This window comes from Medicago truncatula, chromosome 4 (genome assembly GCF_003473485.1).
Source record: "Medicago truncatula cultivar Jemalong A17 chromosome 4, MtrunA17r5.0-ANR, whole genome shotgun sequence".
NCBI classification, from domain to species: Eukaryota; Viridiplantae; Streptophyta; class Magnoliopsida; order Fabales; family Fabaceae; genus Medicago; species Medicago truncatula.
Window position 1 is genome coordinate 39380524 of NC_053045.1, and position 20086 is coordinate 39400609.

The following is a 20086-nucleotide window of genomic DNA, read 5'->3' on the forward strand; positions in this document are numbered from 1 at the left end:
TGGTTTTTCTTTATGTTAAAATATTTTCTTTAAATGTGTGTTTGTTTTTATTATTATATCCACCTCTATATGTGTTTTTTTTTAATTCTTTTTCTTTAGAATTAATTATTTTCTTTAAATGTGTGTTTGTTTTAATTATTATATACACTGTTATATGTTTATTTTTTTAATTCTATTTTTTATGTTTAATTGTTTTGTTTATATGTGTTTTTAATTATTATATACACTGTTATACATTGTTATGTGTTTTTATGTTTAATTATTATATCCATATTTTTTTTTTCTATTATTTCAGGTTCGTAAGACCCGCGTGCTTAAACCGATTAATCATGGGGCGAAGATTCTCACTCTCGGACGCCCTAACGGGAATGAGAATTGGTTTTGGGATGCGCTTCAGCAGAGCGGGCTACATGACTTGGTCTACTTGGGGTACTCCACCGTGCCTCATGCCCTGCTGCTTACTTTATGCGAGAGGTGGCATCCGGAGACCAGCACCTTCCACATGCCGATGGGGGAGATGACTGCGACATTGGATGATGTCGCATGTCTCACGCATCTTCCTATTGAGGGGCGGATGTTGGCCCATGGGAAGAAGATGCCCAAGCATGAGGGAGCGGCACTGCTGATGACGTATCTGGGTGTGGCCCAGCATGAGGCTGAGAAGATCTGCAACCAGGAGTACGGTGGGTACATTAGCTACCCCAGGCTGAGGGACTTCTATACCTCGTACCTTGGTAGGGCCAACTTATTGGCGGGTACGGAGGATCCTGAGGAGGTTGAGGAGCTGGAGAGGGTCAGGACATACTGCGTCCGGTGTTACCTTCTGTACTTGGTCGGATGCTTGTTGTTTGGCGATAGAAGCAACAAGCGCATCGAGCTGATATATTTGACGACCATGGCGGACGGCTACGCAGGGATGCGTAATTATTCCTCGGGAGCTATGACCCTCGCCTACCTATACGGCGAGTTGGCGGATGCATGTAGGCCTGGACACAAAGCGCTTGGGGGGAGCGTGACACTGCTCACTGTAAGAAAACTGAAATTTTATATTTATGTTAACTTTATTTTTTTGTGAACTTTTAATTTTTTGTTATATTTTTCCGTGCGTAATAATTTATAAATGTTATTTGTTTGGTTTGTGCAGACATGGTTTTTGGCGCATTTTCCAGGGTTTTTCAGTGTTGATCTCAACACTGACTACCTAGAAAACTATCCGGTTGCAGCGAGGTGGAAGCTCCAGAAGGGTCATGGGGAGGGGATCACGTATCGGTCACTGCTCGATCGTATACAGTTAGATGATGTATGCTGGAGGCCGTACGAGGAGCACAGAGAGATTCAGGACTTCGAGGAGGTTTTCTGGTATTCTGGATGGATTATGTGCGGCGTCCGTAGGGTGTACCGTCACTTGCCCGAGAGGGTTTTGAGGCAGTACGGATACGTGCAGACCATCCCCAGACATCCGACTGATGTTAAGGACCTCCCCCCGCCTTCCATTGTGCAGATGTTCGTCGACTTCCGCACTCACACGCTTAAGGCGGACGCTCGGGGTGAGCAGGCAGGAGAGGATACATGGCGGGTGGCGGATGGCTATGTCCTGTGGCACACTAGGGTGTCTCACCCTCAGATCTTGCCACCTATTCCAGGAGATCTTCCGAGGCCTGCAAATGAAGAGCAGATCATTGCAGAGCAGTGGCAGCGGTATGAGGCGAGAAGCTCGTCTGACACCTGTGACATGGTTAGTGGCGCTGTTGCCTACGCTGATGCGCAGTTAGGCCAGGAGGAGGTCATGAGCATGACCCCTCAGCAGTGGTATGAGGCCATGACCCATATGAGGGAGCAGATCACGCCGATTTTGACCAGGAGGAGAGCCCAGAGGCCGAGGAGGAGGCACCATCATCAGGATCAGGACCAGTAGTACTATTTTCCTTTTTTAGGACTTATTTTTTAGTTTTAGTCTTTTGATGACATTGAGTTATGTATATTTGTATATTTCTACTTTGATGACATTATTTTTAATTTCATGGGCTTTTTTTACTTTGTTTAATGTACAAAAATGTTGGTTTAATTAAGTTGTGCATTTGCACAAATATTTATTTGTTATTTGAACTGTTATGATGAATTTTAAAACTTTGTGTAAAAATACTGTTAGAATGATTTTGAAATGTTTTATAGATGAAGATTTCCTCGGCAGTTTACTACCGAAATTGTTTAAGTTCAGATTTCCTCGGCAGTTAACTACCGAGGTTTTCCTCGGCAGTTAACTGCCGCCGGTTGCCTAAAAACTTCGGTAGCAAACTGCCGAAGGACATTTTCGTATTTTACTCGTGTGGCACAGCCAAACAACATGTGGGAACAACAATTCTCATTATAAACATGCTTCAGCGCAGTAGAAAAAGCGGAGTAAATAAATAATACAAAAATAGCCCCAAATAATATATCTGAGTGAATCGCGCAAAGCAGAAGCTAACAGTATCATCATCAGTGATCAAAACAAATCTGAGTTCGCTTTAACGATGGCTCCTGTTGCTCCTCGAACTGGCGATGCAATATTTGCTAACATTGAACGCGTTAATGCGGAGCTCTTTACTCTCACATATGGTGCAATTGTTCGTCAATTGCTCACAGATCTCGAAGAGGTTGATGAAGTCAACAAGCAGCTAGATCAAATGTACAATTCTCAATTCTCAATTTCTATTTCCATTTCAGATTTTTACTTTTTACCGATCTGGATTTGATTTGTATTTTCAGGGGTTATAATATTGGAATCCGTTTGATTGATGAGTTTTTGGCTAAATCTAATGTCTCAAGGTGTGTTGATTTCAGAGAGACTGCTGATGTCATTGCAAAGGTATTGTATTGTTGTTTTCTTTTCTTTATGATGTGTGTATGCTTAAGAAGAAGGGATTAGAGTGATGCACATGGTCAATTTATAGAGCCGTGGTCTCTGTGAATCGGCGCTTATCGTCAAGTCTTCTAATAAAGATATAATTTCTCATCAAAATGATTGATAGGTTACCCCCTTAGTCAGTTGGGTTAGATTGTAATGTGAATATACACAAGAGATAGGGATTAGATAGAATCATCTTGTCAATTGAGAGAGTGAAGGGTCTTTGGGCATTGCAGCGGACTAACTGTCAAAGTTCTGCAATCTATCTGTAATATGGGAAATTTTCCTTAGATCTAGGATCAATGGCGATGATGATAATGATAATGGATGGCAGATTAGTAGAATCAATGGATTGAGAAGTATAGTGTCCTGGAATCAAGACAGAGAAGGAGACGTAGACACTTCAAATTCTGCATAAGCCAAATTCAGATTAACAAGTATGTTTGTAGATTTATTAATTTTATTGAAATGAATGTTGTCGATATATACTATTCGAAAACATTAGACTAGATGCAATAGAGGGGCACCTGCCACATAAATTGTCATTATCATTATTTTCCTCTTATGAGTTTGTAGTTGCTTTGCATTCATTCAAATCGGCAAAATGTGTTGGACTTGGGGGGCAGTCAACTGATTTCAGAACAAGGATGAAATACAGTCTGGTTTTGAGAGTGTTGTTAGTTGTTACTTGTATATGAAGATAGAATTCCCAAAACTAAACTATTCTGGTTTGAGCCCGACATAATGGTCAGTAAACATAAAAAGCTATCATTATGGAGTGCGTTGTATATCCCATTATAAGTTATGCCGTCCAAAGAAATGTGACTTAGATATATAATGACATTTGCTAATCACAAAATAAGACATTTGCTTTCATTAAGAATGCTGTTTGGCTTTTTGTTTCCTTTCTAATCTTGCCACAAGTCCAAAGTTTGTTTTCATGAACTATCTTTATAATCTCGTCTTGGCTCATTGTTGTTGGACGACCCTAAATTCGTATATGTGTTAATTAGATTTTCTTGCCTTTTGTTTCACGTTGTAGTTGGTTTGTGCTACTTGTGTTTAATTTCAGTATGTAATAATTGGATGACTGTGAGCACATTTTGATTGGTATATATTTACAAGAGGGATCTATGTGCTGCTACTTGGTTTTGCGACCAACATTTTTTGTTTTTTTACGAATTTAATTATATTACATAAAACATATTTAAAGCAGAAGGTGTCTTTATTTTTATCAACCTTAATTGTTCGTTTATACAGGTTGGTTTTAAAATGTTCCTCGGTGTTACCGCATCCGTGACCAATTGGGATGCTGAAGGGACTACTTGTAGTATTATTTTGGAGGATAATCCTTTGGTAGACTTTGTTGAGCTTCCTGACAACTATCAAGGTCTATACTACTGCAACATATTAAGTGGAGTCATTAGAGGAGCCTTAGATATGGTTAGCTTTTATTTCTTATTTAATTTTACATATTATACTTTATAAATCTCCCATTCACCAGCTTTTTAATCAGATTTTATGTCGTTGCTTTCAAAACTTGAAATATAATAGTTTGATTGCCGTTCTTCTGAAATTTGAGTGTTTTCTCAAATATGCAATAGATTACTCATGATTTTATATAGTTTATATTTTATCCTTGTTTGGAAAGAGACAAAGTTTTCAAAAATTTTGCTTCCTTAGCCGCTATTTCTCATCAGAACAAACCATTCTTTATTTTCTGAAAGCAAGTTTCTTTACCTCCTCTTTCTTAGCAATGAAAGATGCCATGTTTAACTTTGAAAATCAATAATGTAATTGGGAAAACAAGTTAACAACTTTATCATAGTCATTTTTCCTAGTGGAAAAAGTGACATGACATGCAATGTTAATCGGGTGACATGATGAAGTGCAATACTAGTTGTCTTCAGCATATGCTTCACTCGTTTTTTACTTGTTCTGATTCTTCTACATTCATACTCAGGTGTCAATGAAGGCTGAGGTCACTTGGCTACGAGATGCGCTTCGAGGTGATGATGTGTTTGAGTTGCAAGTAAAACTTCTCAAGCAAGTTCCAGAAGAGTATCCATATAAGGATGATGAGTAATATGTTTTGTAATGTTGTACTTCATAATTTCCCAAGTATTAGATTATCATCTTTCTGCCTTTGAAACTATAAATACAACAGAAAATCTTTAATTAACTCATTATGATATTGCCTTTGACAGCCGGTTAGGATCTGTACTTATTTTCGAAAAGCCCTTTAAATGCTTAAAACTGTTCTTTGTTCTCTTCATCCTTGTTATGTCATAGACTTGAGGCGTTTCACACCTATTATTGGATATATTGTATGATTAGCCAACACTTTTCACAGTTGAAATTGATTTGTAAAGTTTAGAGCCCTTTGGCTTGAGAAAATGTTTTCTATTTTTTATCCAAACATTTACAATTTAATTGTTTCCATCTCAAAATAAAATAAAATAGTTATACTATCTATCCACTTATTTTTACACTTCAATATTAGCTTCCATTCATAAAAAAAATATTGGTGAATGTATGTTTACTTTGCTTGTGAAGAATATTTTTCTTCAGTATATTACTTATCGCGGAAAATGTACTTTAATTGCACCTTATCAAGTGATAATATTTCAATAGTATACCACATTTTTATATGATTAGTGCTAATAAAATACCCCTTTATAACTAAGTGGTTCTACTAAAAAAAATTCTAAGTGCTAGTTTGGAGAGGAAGGGAGGGAAGGGGGTTGAAAAAAAGAAAGGAGCAAATAGAAAAAATAGATGATATTGAGAGGGGAAAGCTTTTGGGAGTTTATTTTTATTCGTAATACAAAACCCTCTTCATTTGGGGGAATTAAAAAATTGTATTGGAAGATGGTTTTGGAGGATTTACATGAATTCTTTTAATTTAATCTATGTTGTTATAATATTCTTAAAATTATAAATATATTAACCATAAACGTTAATTTATCTTTCTCTAAAAATTACTCTTTCAAAAAATATGATTTTTCTTTTTTCTACTTTTCCCTATGATTGGGGAAACCTTATCGTACTGGTCTATTTTGCGACACCTTTTCCTAAATGCACAAGTGCGAAAAATTGAAACTTTAAATAATAATTCATTCGCCATTCAAAAAATAATAATTATAATTATTAAAACAATAAGAGGTTATACATTTTATTTGGAAAAAAAAAATGTTATACATATTTGAAAGAGAATCACACCTAAAATGCGATTCTACTTATTTATTTACAATAATATAATTTATTACAAAGAGTTTTGTTAACGAGTGCCCCCGAAAAAGCATTCCATATTTAAAAATTATTCTTTTAAAAAATCAACTATTACAATTTCCAATGCATTCAATACACAACTTTTCATTTAAAACTTACTAATTAAAGTGCTTAAAAAATGTCATGGAAGCACTCGATAACATTTCTCTATTACAAAAATCAATACCTATGCAATATGGTCACAACTTATACAACAGAGGACTTAAAACAAGCAGGTCATAATTTGAAGGAGGGAGCCCCTCTTTGGAAAAAGAAGCTAAACTACAGCAACAGCTGCTTCTGTCATCCTTTCAAACTCCCATCCACACATAATTGATGAAAACAACAATCCTTGTCAATTATCCTTAAACATTTGTTACTTAGTTGTCATCATGTATTGGTTTATTCTTCCCAGTGAATGCTTTTCATTCTTAGGTTGCGTTTGGCCCTACTTTTTTAAGGTTTAAAAGTTACTTTTAGAATAAAGTTGAAAATTAAAACTTTTAAATTAAAGTTAAAGTTGTTTGGTAATTATTGTTTTTTGCAACTTAATTAGTATTTTTAAGTTTATTTTTTGACAAAAATTAGTATTTTTAAGTTGAAATTTGTTTGTTAAAATACTTTTTATAAATCTTTGAGATTTTATTATAAATTATCATAAATGAAATAAAAGAATTTTCTTTATATAAAACTAAATTATGTAAAGACCTGATTATATAAAACATTGTTATAAAATAAATTGAAAGATTCTGTCAAAAAAAAAATGAAAGAGTTTGGAAAATAATCCATTGTTAGAAACATAATTCATCATCTATTAAAAAAAATACACAAGAACAGGTTTGATTAATTGAGGATCATTTGTTTTTCTATTTGTACCAGTTTTTCTTTTCGTACTGGTTTGGTAATGATCCAATAAAATATGAGCAATCGCAAGGTACTAAAGAAAATGCAACGAATAGGATCCAGTAAAATAAAGTTTTGGTAAGTTTCCTTAAAAAAAAATAGTGGGAATAATAAAATAAAATAAAAAATGGTTTATGTGGGAATCGATGGGTGGGAGCCCAACAGTAGCTCCGAAGAAGTTATGCAAAAGTTCAATTTTATATCTTATTTTGGAAGTCACTTTTATTTGATTTCATTCTTTAAAAAAAAAAGATACTTCTATTATTAAGAACTTTATTAAAATTATGTTTGGCCCTACTTCTCGGGTAGCACTTGGGTGACATAGAGTTGGGTGACATTGACCAATCACAATGTCACAATGCTTATGAAAGAGAGAGAAACACAAACGTGGCATTGTAATTGGCCAATGTCACCCAACTCTATGTCACCCAAGTATTTTCCCTTCTCCTTAGAAGTAGAAGAGAAGTGGAAAATAAGGAGGGCCAAACATGCTCTTAGTGCATGCTTATTATGTATATCACATTCTTGGATTAGATTGACTTCCCAAAACTAATCCTCAAATCCTATTGCAAATTAATTAAGCAGTGTAATAATTCAATTTTTGCTTGTCTTTAGTTCTTAATGTTATATCCATTTTGCGTAAATTGGGAGATTTGGACAAGGCTAACTATGGGATGGGATGAATTCCACCTTTTCATACTAAGTGTGTGTTTGGTTCTGAGGTGTGTAGAATTGATTCTGACAGAATTGATTCTGAAAGAATTGATTTTGACAGAATTGATTCTGACGAACGCGATCCATCTCTGACGACGAAACTACATTTAATAAGACTGCAGAAAGAAAAAATTCGGTTGGAGAAGGGTTAGAAAAATTAATGAGGGCAGGGATGGAATTAATAGAATTGAGGGTGTAGAATTGATTCTAGGAAAGTAAGAAGCTAGGAATTGTAGCTTCAACTAGAATTGCTTTTGGAGGATAAAAGCTATTTTGAAAAGCCAAACCAAACATGTTAAATATTGCAGAATTGCTTTTGAAATGCTCCAGAATTGATTCTGGCTTTGCAAAAGCCAAACCAAACAGAGGCTAATACTTGGGTAGATAGTCTTTTATGAGATTTAAGCCAGCACATATTTTAGAGTATAAAGAAGTTGCATATCAAATAAAAGTAAAATTTTATTAAAAATTCAAGCAAATAAAAGGTGCAAAATTGAAGTGTTTGACAATAACATTTGACATCTACTAAATAATCCCCAAAAAACAAATGTTTATTGAATCCTGCACCAGACCAAACCGCTGAGTTTCTCTAGCGCAACCTTCTTGCTTCTCTTTCAGACTCAAGCAGGGTGAGGGTGTCTCCTTCTCTAACTGGTCCCTTCACGTTCCTCATGATGTGACGGTTCGAATCATCATTAAACTTGACCCTAACTTGAGTCACCTGTCCTCTAGAACCAGTACGACCTATTACCTTGACAACAACAGCATTCTTGATTTGAGAATCCATTCTGCTCAAACACAAAGCACATTTACAATGTCAATAAATGGGAACAATAGCATAACAATATGAAATGAGTTACACATGAACTTTTTTAGTACAAACTACGATTAATTATTGACAAGAATCAATTCCAACATATTCAGAACAAAATTCAAAAACAACATAAAAGATCATGCAATCAATTTCAAGTTCTTCTACCGAGGTCATTCAATTCAGAATACAACTAAACCAAAACCAAATTACTAGTCATCTAGATCAAAAATAGATAATAAAACTATTTAACCTTTTGAAAAACAATAACAATAGAACAATTCATTTCAAAATTTGTTAAGTAAATTAAAATTAGTTGGCTACCACATTTCATTTGGGAATCCAAACAAAGCCCACAACACTGAAGAAATATCACAAACAAACAAATTCAACATGGGTCAACAATTTTGAACTAAAAAAAAAAAAAAAGACTTTCAAACAGGTTAAACATAAAATAAAGGTTTAGCAGAGAAAAACACAATGATCACTCCAATTTCCGGTTCATGATCACTAGAATCGTAATTGCAACATGAAATAATAATACTTGATAAAAATTCGGTGCAATCACATAAATTTAAACATAATTCTCTCAGAATCACATAACGTTCAACAGGATCAGATAATCAAAAACAATTATTTAAAAAAAAAGAAAAAAAAGGAAAAGCAAGACGTAGGTAAATGAGAAATTGAGCAATGAGAATGAATGAAATTGAAAAAAATGAAGAGATAGAGATGAAGGAGAAAACTACCTTTGGTTGCGGTGGACAGAGAAAGAGAAGATCTCAATCAAGCTCTGCGGCGAAAAGACAAGACACTGAAACCCTACTTTTCGCTTTATGCTTTCTCTTATTTATTTATTTATTTATTTTATTAAAACCCTAAACAAATTCATGGGTTGGCCCAATAATGTCGTCAATTATCTACCACAACCTTAAAAGAAAATTGCTTTTTTGACATAAAAAAAAGATCACATTGACACCAAAATACAAGAAGTAGTTAACTGCTGCTGGTCCCAAAGATAGTTAATTGCAACTTTACTCCACTTAAATGCAGTTTTAGTTGTGATTTTACGTATTTCGGTCGAAAAATTAAAATAAATTAAAATTTATTCAGAATTCTACGAAACTTTACAGACCATCTATATATATTTTTTTAAAGTTGTCTGTAAAAATTCATACTTAATCTAGATTGACGTTTTGATGTTTATTTTCTTGAGTTATTGGCGCGTTAAAAATTCATACTTAATCTATCCGTTGTCGAAAAATTCTAATTTTTTGCGGGAATTTTTTTTTATGTTCTTAATATGTGTGCAAAAAATAATGAAAAAATTCAACCTCCATATAACTTTTCTGGACGCACGGTTGGAAAAATATTGCAATTTTACATTTTTCAGTAAAAAATTCAAAATAAATTGAGGATTAGTCTAAATACTACGAAAATTTTCAGATCCTCTATATGTATTTTTATAGAGGTGTCTGCAAAAAACATCTCAAAATTTAATTTTTAAGTTGATGTTTTCGTGTCTTAAATTTTAGGCACGTTAAAAAATCTTATTTAATCCGTACCTTGTCGAAAAATTTAATTTTTTTGTGGGAGATGCTATTTTTTTGTTATAAACATGAGTGCAAAAAATCGTGAAAAAATTCAACCTCTAGGACACTTTTTCGGACTCGCACTTGAAAAAAAATTGTGATTTTGCATGGTTCGGTCGAAAAATCAAAATAAACCGAGACTTGGTCGAAGTGCTACGAAACTTTAGAGACACCTCTATAAAAATACATATAGATGATGTGAAAAGTTTCGTATCATTTCAAATAAGTGGCGATTTTTCTTATTTTTTCAATTGCGATTTTGCGCGTTTTGGTCGAAAAAATAACAAAAATCGAGACTTATTCGGAATGTTACGAAACTTTTCACATCATCTATATGTATTTTTATGGAGGTGTGTGTAAAATTTCATAGAATTCTGAATGAGTTTCGATTTATTTTGATTTTTTGATCGAAACGCGTAAAATCACAACTGGAACTTAAGTGCAGCAAAGCCAGAGGCAGTTAACTACCTCTGGGGCCAGCGACACTTATATTTGTCATTTAATTGTGTCAATGTGAACTTTTTTATGTCAGAAAAGCAATTTTCACCTGAAAATTATACTCATACCCTGACTTCCCTAAATACCCTTTAAATCCAACAAATTTTAAAAAATATTCAAAAACTATATGCCACAAATGAACCTAAAAAACATTTTTATTGGATTACACACGCTTGTGTTTATGTTTGGGAAGAGACAAGGAAGTAATTTTATTGCTCAACTTTTTTTTAGATCATATTGTTAAATTATAATTGTAGCAACAAGAAGAGGTTATGTAACCTGTTATACTACTTGGGTTTTTTGGTACTTATATATTATGTTGGTTGGATAAAAGATAGTACTATTTTAATCAAGTTTTTTTTAAAGAAAAAATGGCTTGCTTGCGTGCATGCATGCAAGTGGAAGACAATCCTTTTTTTTTTTTTGTTTATTTTTTTTATAAGCAAGGAGAGAGGACAGACATCAGTAGGCATCATCGACATCCTAACTAGGCTGCCACTCCGAAATACCTCAATCCTATGCCACCAAACTCGTAAATTTATTAAAAAGGGGGGGGGGGGGGGGGGGGGGAATATTTACAAAAGGAGGGGGGACTATACCAAAACCCTAAAAATAAAAAGAAGTTAGAAATAGAAAAACAAGAAAACAGCCCAAAAATATATTAAGGGAATCTATAATTAGGTAACCCACTTCTGGCCCTAAAAAAAAAAAAAAAAATCAATCTTCACCTCATCTGGAAGAAGAGTTCGAGAGAAAATTCATTGAGTAGGCAGTTGAGTGTCACCCCGTGCACGAGATTTGGATGGCTTCTTTGATAAGATGTATTGTACCTTAAGCTTATGTTTCTGATTTCGTGTAAGAACAGGCATGAAACCATCAGTTGCTTCAGCTGCTGATCTTGCATCATAAGCACGGACTCGTTCCCATAAAATCTAAACCATGCTGGATATTCTTGCTGGGATGAACCTCTTGTCTTTGCAAAATGACCACATTTTGTTCCTTTGCCGTGGACATACCCCCATCAACCACACTTGATTCTTCGGTAACCACAGGTGATTTCAAGGCTTGTGAAACAGCAAGAACATCATCTATACCATCCAGAGACCCATCAGAGTTCTCAAGGGTATAATTAGGAAGACAATCCTTGCTAGAACCAAGAAACAAAAAGAAGCTTTATGTCTTTCCCCATTCTTCCACAACTACGGCAAGGCCAAAAAATGAGTTTATAGTTTATAGCGAATGACTTATAAGCTTGTCTGACAAAAAAAGTTATGTTTGGTAACAGCTTTTACAACGAGCTTATAGCTTATTTCACGAGTTTATAAGTTATTTTTCATACGCTATTCCAAGTAGCGTTTGAGGTTATAACTTATCATCTTTTATTCCATTTTTACCTTTATTAGTTTAATTAAATTCCATTTTTTACCCTTTAACATACATTATATTATAAATTAAAATACATATGGTTTAAACATGCATATATGAATGATTTTTTTTTTTAATGAAAGATATTTTTTTACTGTTATGTTTATGTTTTTTTTTTACAATTGTTACGTTTTTTTTATAACCATTTCAATATTTATTGTCATTGTATTGTTACGACAGAACATTATTTTTACGCTTTACTTTTTTTTTTTTTTTTTTTTTGAGTACAAACTACTATTACGTTTAAAATATGTAATTGTTTAAAAGGATGTAATTTTATTTACTGTTAATATATTTTTTAACACTTTATATGTAATTTTTCTAGACAAATGAAAATAAATATAAATTAATATTTAGGGATTAAAAATTAATTTAATAGTAATATTAAACTAATAAATTTAAATTATTAAATTTTAAGTACTTAAATATTAGTTGATATAAACTTTATTATGAATTAAAAATGTTCTTTTATGTCATTTTACATTTATCAGCTAGTTGAACTGTTAATTTTACCAAACGCTTCAAGTAGCTTATCAGCTATAAGCTATCAGCTATAAGTCATCATCTATCAATTATAATTTTAGGGGCTAAAATTGTAACTATTGCAAAGGGGCTAAATCTAAGGGGGGTTAAAGTTTTCATTTTTTTTAATAGGGGGTCAAAATCGCAACATTGGCAAACATAAGGGCCAAAACTGTAGTTTAGCCTTTTTTTTTTAGATAGACGGAATGACAAAACCATTATAAACTCACACACACAAGTGGAGGTACCGGGGTTCGAACCCCAATCATGACATCCGGCCTAACAATTTCGGCATTTTACCAGTTGAACTAGGACTTGTGGATAATAAACATGTACATCTGAGAGCAAATGAAATCTCTATTAGAGTTTTAAAATCGTTGGTGATTTTTTATATTTAATTTTAAAGAACAATCATACTTATTATGAAAGTTAGACGCCACGTCAATAAATGATGTTAACTCAGCGTAAAATTGAGGAGAAGTTGAAAGGATAAGTTAAATGTTTTTGAGTCCAAATATCTTCCATGCCTTAAATAAAGTATCACCTCTCAACCTAAATTTGTATTAGAAAAAAAAAAACTACCTATTCACAAAAGTGAAAAAGATAAGAGGCTAAAATCGCTAAAAAAGGGTGAAAGGTGAAATTTAATCTAATTTATTTATTTGAATTTTATGAACAAGCATGTATATGTTAGATTAAACTTTATTTTCAAAGAATAAATATTTTCAATAATAATTGTTATATATATATTTTTTTAAAACTTCAATTGTTTTTACAATTTTTTTTTCCAATAGACTAATTGTTTGTTATTGTTGACTCTTTTAATATATGAAGTTAATCTTTATAGATTTATGTTCTTAATTAGTCATTGGTCTAGTGACCAACACATATTCAAATAAACATACATAAAAGGGAAGAAGTATCAAGACTTCAAATCTAACCTGAACACTCACATAAAATATCATCACAGTTAAATTACAGTCAAATTACTTGGTTGTAACAACAAAGAAAATCATCATACATTTTAATAATAACATATTAAATATTTTTTTTTTATAAACTTTTGATCCAACGATCAATTTTGTAAAATATTTATGTAAAAGAAAAACATTATTAAATAATGTAATATTACATCGGTGTAATTCAATGTCTTTGATGTATAATATGGTTAATGTTGATGTCAAATGAAGGGGAATCTCCAATGGCAAAGTTGCTTTATACTAAACACAAAACCTTGTGTAATATAATAACAGTCGAAAAAACATACGACTAATATAACCTTTCTAGGAAGGACGGCAGCATATTTTAATGTGACACAAGATTATATTCCTTCGTTACAAATGGCACAAAAGTAGAGACAATTGGATCATCCTAGAACAAAGTATGTACTTTCATAATATTTTATATACATATTATTATATAATATATTTGATTGAATAATTGATAATATCTTTGTAGATTTTTTGGCAAGAATGATACTCGAGTGAAGTACAAAGTTTGCACATCTTATGTCACAATGTCCCTACATAACAATGCAAAGGTAGAAAGACACTTCCAACAAACATGCCTAAGAAATATCAAATAATTGCCTTATTAAGTTGTCAATTGTACATGACTAGGTCCAATTGGTTACATTATAAATCTCATCCATCATCAAAGATAATAACAGGTGAATGATTCTTTGCAGGTATTTAGAATTGTAATAAAACAAATTAAAATGTGACCAAATGGAATCATTTGCCGAACTAAGTAACTAAGAAGAACATAACCACAATAACAAACAAATTAAAACAGCATATTATTATGTCACACAAACAAAGTTCAAGTTGAACAATATCTTAGGAATGTCAATTCATGAATCTTCTATATAGTAGTATATATATTGAGAACGGCTTTGTTTGTAAAAAGACAATAGTAAGAGTCACATGCTGGCTGCTGATTTTCCTACTTGTCTAAGAGCATCTTAATAAGTTTATATAAGTCTTTTCAAGTTGTTTTTTGTACTGAGATTGTTGATCAAGCTTAGTGAACCTTTCTAAGAAAAGGTATCTCTCCAAAAGGGAGAGTCTATAGGGAAAATGGGGAGCAATAGCATGTTTCGTTATGCAGATGGATTCGATAAATTGTTGATGTTCTTCGGGACTCTTGGAAGTCTTGGTGATGGTCTGCAGAATCCTCTCATGATGTACATTCTTAGTGATGTGATCAATGCTTATGGAGATAAGAATAGCCGTTTAAATCAACATGATGTGAACAAGGTGAGCTTGTTCAATAAAATTACTACTCTTTTTTCATTTATGTCTAAGGAGTCGTGAAACTTTATTTATGTCACAATTTTATTTTCCGGACATGATTAATCAACAGTTTTTGATATAACATTTTACTTTCCTTTTTTCAGTTTGCATTGAAGCTATTATGTGTTGCAATTGGAGTTGGAATTTCAGCTTTTATTGGTAAGCTGCACACTTCATAGCTCAGATCAATTTTCTTCCTTGTAGAACTCAATTAAACTTTGAATTAATGCAAACATCATTATGGCTAGAATTTAGAAAAATAAACTAACTAGTTTTCTTGATTGATACCAATTTGATAATGGCTACTACAGAAGGAATATGTTGGAATAGAACAGCAGAGAGACAGGCTTCAAGAATGAGAGTGGAATACCTAAAATCAGTCTTAAGACAAGAAGTTGGTTTCTTTGACACACAAACTGCTGGTTCTTCAACAACATACCAAGTTGTCTCACTCATCTCCTCTGATGCAAATACAGTCCAATCTGCCTTGTGTGAGAAGGTTTGTCACAAACTTCTCAAAATCCAAAAAATCATGTACGTTTGAACACAATCGGGATGATTATAATATATATCACGTATATTTGCACACTTAAAAATCATGATTACTGACGTTCAAATCGAGGTTGATTACGTTAAGTGTATGGTTAAGAAGTTTTGACACCTTGTAATTTTTATCAACTATACACCGAACATAATTAGCCATATATTTTTTTTTTGAAAGGAAAATTGGCCATATATTTAAACGGCCTCAACCATCCAAGTTGTTGTCGATTTTCACAGTCAAATTTGTGTGTCAAAATATCTTTTCTGAAAGTAGATAGACCTTCTGATCATAAACGATAAGTTCAAGTGCATCAGTGACATACTTCTTAGTATATACTATATACGCATTTGTTTGGAAGAAACCAATAAATCTAACCTTCACATGTATTGTGGAATCTAATTAATTTTATAACTTCACAATATGATCAAGTAAAATTCTTTATCTTTTTGCTTTATTAATTTTTACTTTTTGGCTGAGTGTAGATACCAGACTGCTTGACTTACATGTCAACATTCTTTTTCTGCCACATCTTTGCATTTGTACTTTCATGGAGACTGGCATTAGCAGCTATACCACTCTCCATCATGTTCATTGTCCCGGCGCTTGTATTTGGAAAGATCATGTTGGATGTCACAATGAAAATGATAGAGTCTTATGGTGTTGCTGGTGGGATTGCAGAGCAAGCAATATCTTCAATAAGAACTGTTTTCTCTTATGTTGGGGAGAATCAAACACTAAAAAGATTTAGCACTGCACTTGAAAAAACTATGGAGTTTGGAATAAAGCAAGGTTTTGCAAAAGGGTTGATGTTAGGAAGTATGGGAGTTATTTATGTAAGTTGGGGTTTTCAAGCTTGGGTTGGAACTTTTTTGATATCCGATAAAGGAGAGAAAGGTGGCCATGTATTTGTAGCTGGCTTTAACATCTTAATGGGAGGACTGTAAGTGATTTTATCATTACTTATATTCTAGTTTTATAATCACTTTTTTAATATTGCATGTTATACTATTATGTTTAACTTCAAAACGCGCCTGTAACAAGATCGGAGGGTTAAGAGAAAAAATAATATGTTTAACTTTGATGAATTTTTCAGGAGCATTTTAAGTGCACTTCCAAATTTAACTGCCATCATGGAGGCAAGTTCCGCGGTCACTCGCCTTTATGAAATGATTGATAGGGTGCCAGTTATAGATTCTGAAGAGAAGAAAGGAAAGGCTTTATCACATGTGAGAGGAGAAATTGAATTTAAAGACATATACTTCTGTTATCCATCTAGGCCAGATTCACCAGTCTTGCAGGAATTCAATCTCATTATTCCAGCAGGTAAGAGGATAGGTCTTGTTGGGGGTAGTGGTTCAGGAAAATCCACTATAATTGCACTGCTTGAAAGGTTTTATGACCCTGTCGAGGGAGAAATATTATTGGACGGTCACAAGATTAATAGACTTCAATTGAAATGGTTGAGATCTAACCTTGGCTTAGTGAATCAAGAGCCTGTTCTTTTTGCCACATCCATAAAAGAGAATATATTGTTTGGAAAAGAAGGTGCTTCAATGGAAAGTGTGATAAGTGCAGCTAAATCAGCAAATGCACATGATTTCATTGTCAAATTACCAGATGGATATGAAACTCAAGTAAGTTGGAAAAAGAAAACTATTATATAAACTTGTTTTAATTGGAGTCAAATTTCTAAGTAGCTTCATATTTAAAAGTTTCAAATAATTAGTATAAGCTGAGTATATCTATCAAATAGTTTGACCTTTAACTTAAGCCTTATTATTGAAAACTACTATGATTTTCCTATAGGTTGGACAGTTTGGATTTCAACTGTCTGGTGGACAGAAGCAGCGAATCGCCATAGCTAGAGCTTTACTTAGGGATCCAAAGGTTCTCCTGCTTGATGAAGCAACAAGTGCACTGGATTCTCAATCCGAAAGAGTGGTACAGGCAGCGATCGATCAAGCTTCAAAAGGAAGAACAACAATCATTATTGCTCATCGACTGTCCACAATAAGAACAGCCGACACTATTGCAGTGCTTCAAGCAGGGAAAGTGATTGAAACAGGTAGTCATAATGTGCTCATGGAAATCAATGGTGGAGAAGGAGGAGAGTACGCTCGTATGGTCAAGTTGCAACAAGTAACAGCTCAGAATGATGAAATCAAGCATTCCAATCTTCAATTAGAAGGAAAGAGCTCTCACAGGATGAGCATTCCACAAAGTCCAGGAATGAGTTTCAAATCAAGCACACCGGGCACTCCAATGTTGTATCCCTTCAGCCAGGGATTTTCCATTGGCACGCCTTACTCATATTCTATCCAGTATGATCATGATGATGATAGTTATGAAGATGATTTTAAAAGATCAAACCATCCAGCTCCTTCACAGTGGCGCTTGCTGAAAATGAATGCGCCCGAGTGGGGAAGAGGAGTGTTGGGAGTATTGGGAGCAATAGGCTCAGGAGCAGTACAACCTATAAATGCATATTGTGTTGGATTACTTATATCAGTTTATTTTGAACCTGATACCTCTAAGATGAAGTCTAAAGCTAGAGCCCTTGCCCTCGTTTTCTTAGGAATTGGTGTTTTTAACTTCTTCACAAGTATTCTCCAACACTACAATTTTGCTGTCATGGGAGAGAGGTTGACTAAAAGAATTCGGGAGAAAATACTAGAAAAATTGATGAGTTTTGAGATAGGATGGTTTGATCATGAAGACAACACAAGTGCAGCTATTTGTGCAAGATTAGCCTCTGAAGCCAACTTGGTCCGTTCACTCGTTGGCGACCGGATGTCTCTTCTGGCTCAAGCAATCTTTGGATCCATCTTTGCTTACACTGTAGGACTTGTGCTCACATGGAGGCTTTCTCTTGTGATGATTGCAGTACAGCCATTAGTCATTGGAAGCTTTTATGCAAGAAGTGTTTTGATGAAGACTATGGCGGAAAAAACCCGTAAAGCACAACGGGAAGGAAGCCAACTTGCAAGTGAAGCTGTTATAAACCACAGAACCATAACTGCATTCAGTTCTCAGAAAAGAATGTTGGCACTCTTCAAAGCTACAATGACAGGACCTAAACAGGAGAGTATTAGGCAGTCATGGATTTCAGGTTTTGGTCTTTTCAGCTCACAATTTTTCAACACTTCATCAACAGCATTGGCATATTGGTATGGTGGGAGTCTCCTAATAAAAGGCCAAATAGAACCGACGGAACTCTTCCAAGCATTTTTAATATTGCTCTTCACTGCATACATCATTGCAGAAGCTGGAAGCATGACTTCTGACATATCTAAAGGAAGCAATGCAGTTGGATCAGTTTTCGCTATCCTAGACAGGAAAAGTGAGATTGATCCTGAAACCTTATGGGGAGCAGATAAAAAAAGGAAAATAAGGGGCAGGGTGGAGCTTAAAAATGTATTCTTTGCTTATCCCTCTAGACCTGAGCAAATGGTATTCCAGGGTTTGAATCTCAAAGTTGAGGCTGGACGAACGGTGGCACTTGTAGGGCACAGTGGTTGCGGTAAATCCACTATCATTGGTCTGATTGAAAGGTTTTATGATCCAATCAAGGGAACTGTATGCATAGATGAACAAGACATCAAGACCTATAACTTAAGAATGTTGAGGTCACATATCGCTTTAGTAAGCCAGGAACCAACCCTTTTTAGTGGAACCATTCGGGAAAACATCGCATATGGAAAAGAAAACGCAACTGAATCTGAGATAAGAAGGGCTGCTACCGTTGCTAATGCTCATGAATTCATAAGGTACAAAAATAAAAACAAAATTTTTCTTCCTGAATCATTTTTTCTTCTTCTTTCATCTTAGTACTAACATTTTAATTGTGTTATTGGTGCTTGTCTTGACAGTGGAATGAATGAAGGGTATGAAACACACTGTGGAGAAAGAGGAGTTCAGCTATCAGGAGGACAGAAACAAAGAATAGCCTTAGCCAGAGCTATACTAAAGAATCCAGCAATTCTTCTTCTGGATGAAGCTACAAGTGCACTTGATAGTGCATCAGAGGTTTTAGTCCAAGAAGCACTTGAGAAAATAATGGTTGGAAGAACATGTATAGCAGTGGCACATAGGCTATCAACAATACAGAATTCAAACTCCATTGCTGTGATTAAGAATGGGAAAGTTGTGGAACAAGGTTCACATAATGAATTGATTTCACTTGGAAGAAATGGAGCTTATCATTCTCTTGTTAAACTTCAACATGGTAGCTCCCCTAGGTGAATCCAATTAGAACTAGTAAATGTAAAATAGCCTTTTTTGTTTTTCTTGTTTTCTTTATCAGCATAATAATCTACATGTAATCATAAAATATAGGATTACTCTATGAAATTCAAGCATGCAAATTATGCACCATCTAAAAATATATTGAATTTTTGTTTCTTAACCCACCGGTTTGTAAAAGAAGGAATCGTGGTAATCCGGAGATCGGCTTTATGTTTGGTTCAAGATTGTTCCAACCAAAATTCAATCTCAGATTCTTCTTATGATCTGTCTTTAACCGGAGCTCATTTTTTCACTTGATTATAATCAATCGGATAAAAATATATTGAAAATAAAATATTTTTTTAACAAAATAATTAAAAAATTAAAATAAAGCACATTAGT

The 20086-nt window shown here is 33.9% G+C and overlaps 3 protein-coding genes across 3 annotated transcripts; 2 read left to right on the top strand and 1 right to left on the bottom strand.

The window, feature by feature from the left end:
* Window positions 1–2430: 2430 nt before the first annotated feature.
* LOC11441351 (trafficking protein particle complex subunit 3) lies at window positions 2431–5200 on the top strand. Its single transcript, XM_003607635.4, has 4 exons — window positions 2431–2668; window positions 2749–2848; window positions 4148–4330; window positions 4851–5200. The coding sequence occupies exons 1-4, from the start codon at window positions 2514–2516 to the stop codon at window positions 4971–4973; spliced, it is 561 nt and encodes a 186-aa protein (XP_003607683.1). The 5' UTR covers window positions 2431–2513; the 3' UTR covers window positions 4974–5200.
* A 3013-nt stretch (window positions 5201–8213) lies between these two features.
* LOC11441897 (40S ribosomal protein S28-1) lies at window positions 8214–9473 on the bottom strand. The gene is made up of 2 exons (XM_024781529.2): window positions 9335–9473; window positions 8214–8562 (listed from the first exon to the last, which is right to left on the bottom strand). The coding sequence occupies exon 2, from the start codon at window positions 8559–8561 to the stop codon at window positions 8364–8366; it is 198 nt and encodes a 65-aa protein (XP_024637297.1). The 5' UTR covers window position 8562; window positions 9335–9473; the 3' UTR covers window positions 8214–8363.
* Window positions 9474–14300: 4827 nt separating this feature from the next.
* LOC11445674 (putative multidrug resistance protein) lies at window positions 14301–19865 on the top strand. The gene is made up of 7 exons (XM_039833910.1): window positions 14301–14880; window positions 15021–15075; window positions 15228–15415; window positions 15943–16400; window positions 16554–17094; window positions 17267–19227; window positions 19330–19865. The coding sequence occupies exons 1-7, from the start codon at window positions 14701–14703 to the stop codon at window positions 19700–19702; spliced, it is 3756 nt and encodes a 1251-aa protein (XP_039689844.1). The 5' UTR covers window positions 14301–14700; the 3' UTR covers window positions 19703–19865.
* Window positions 19866–20086: the final 221 nt, after the last annotated feature.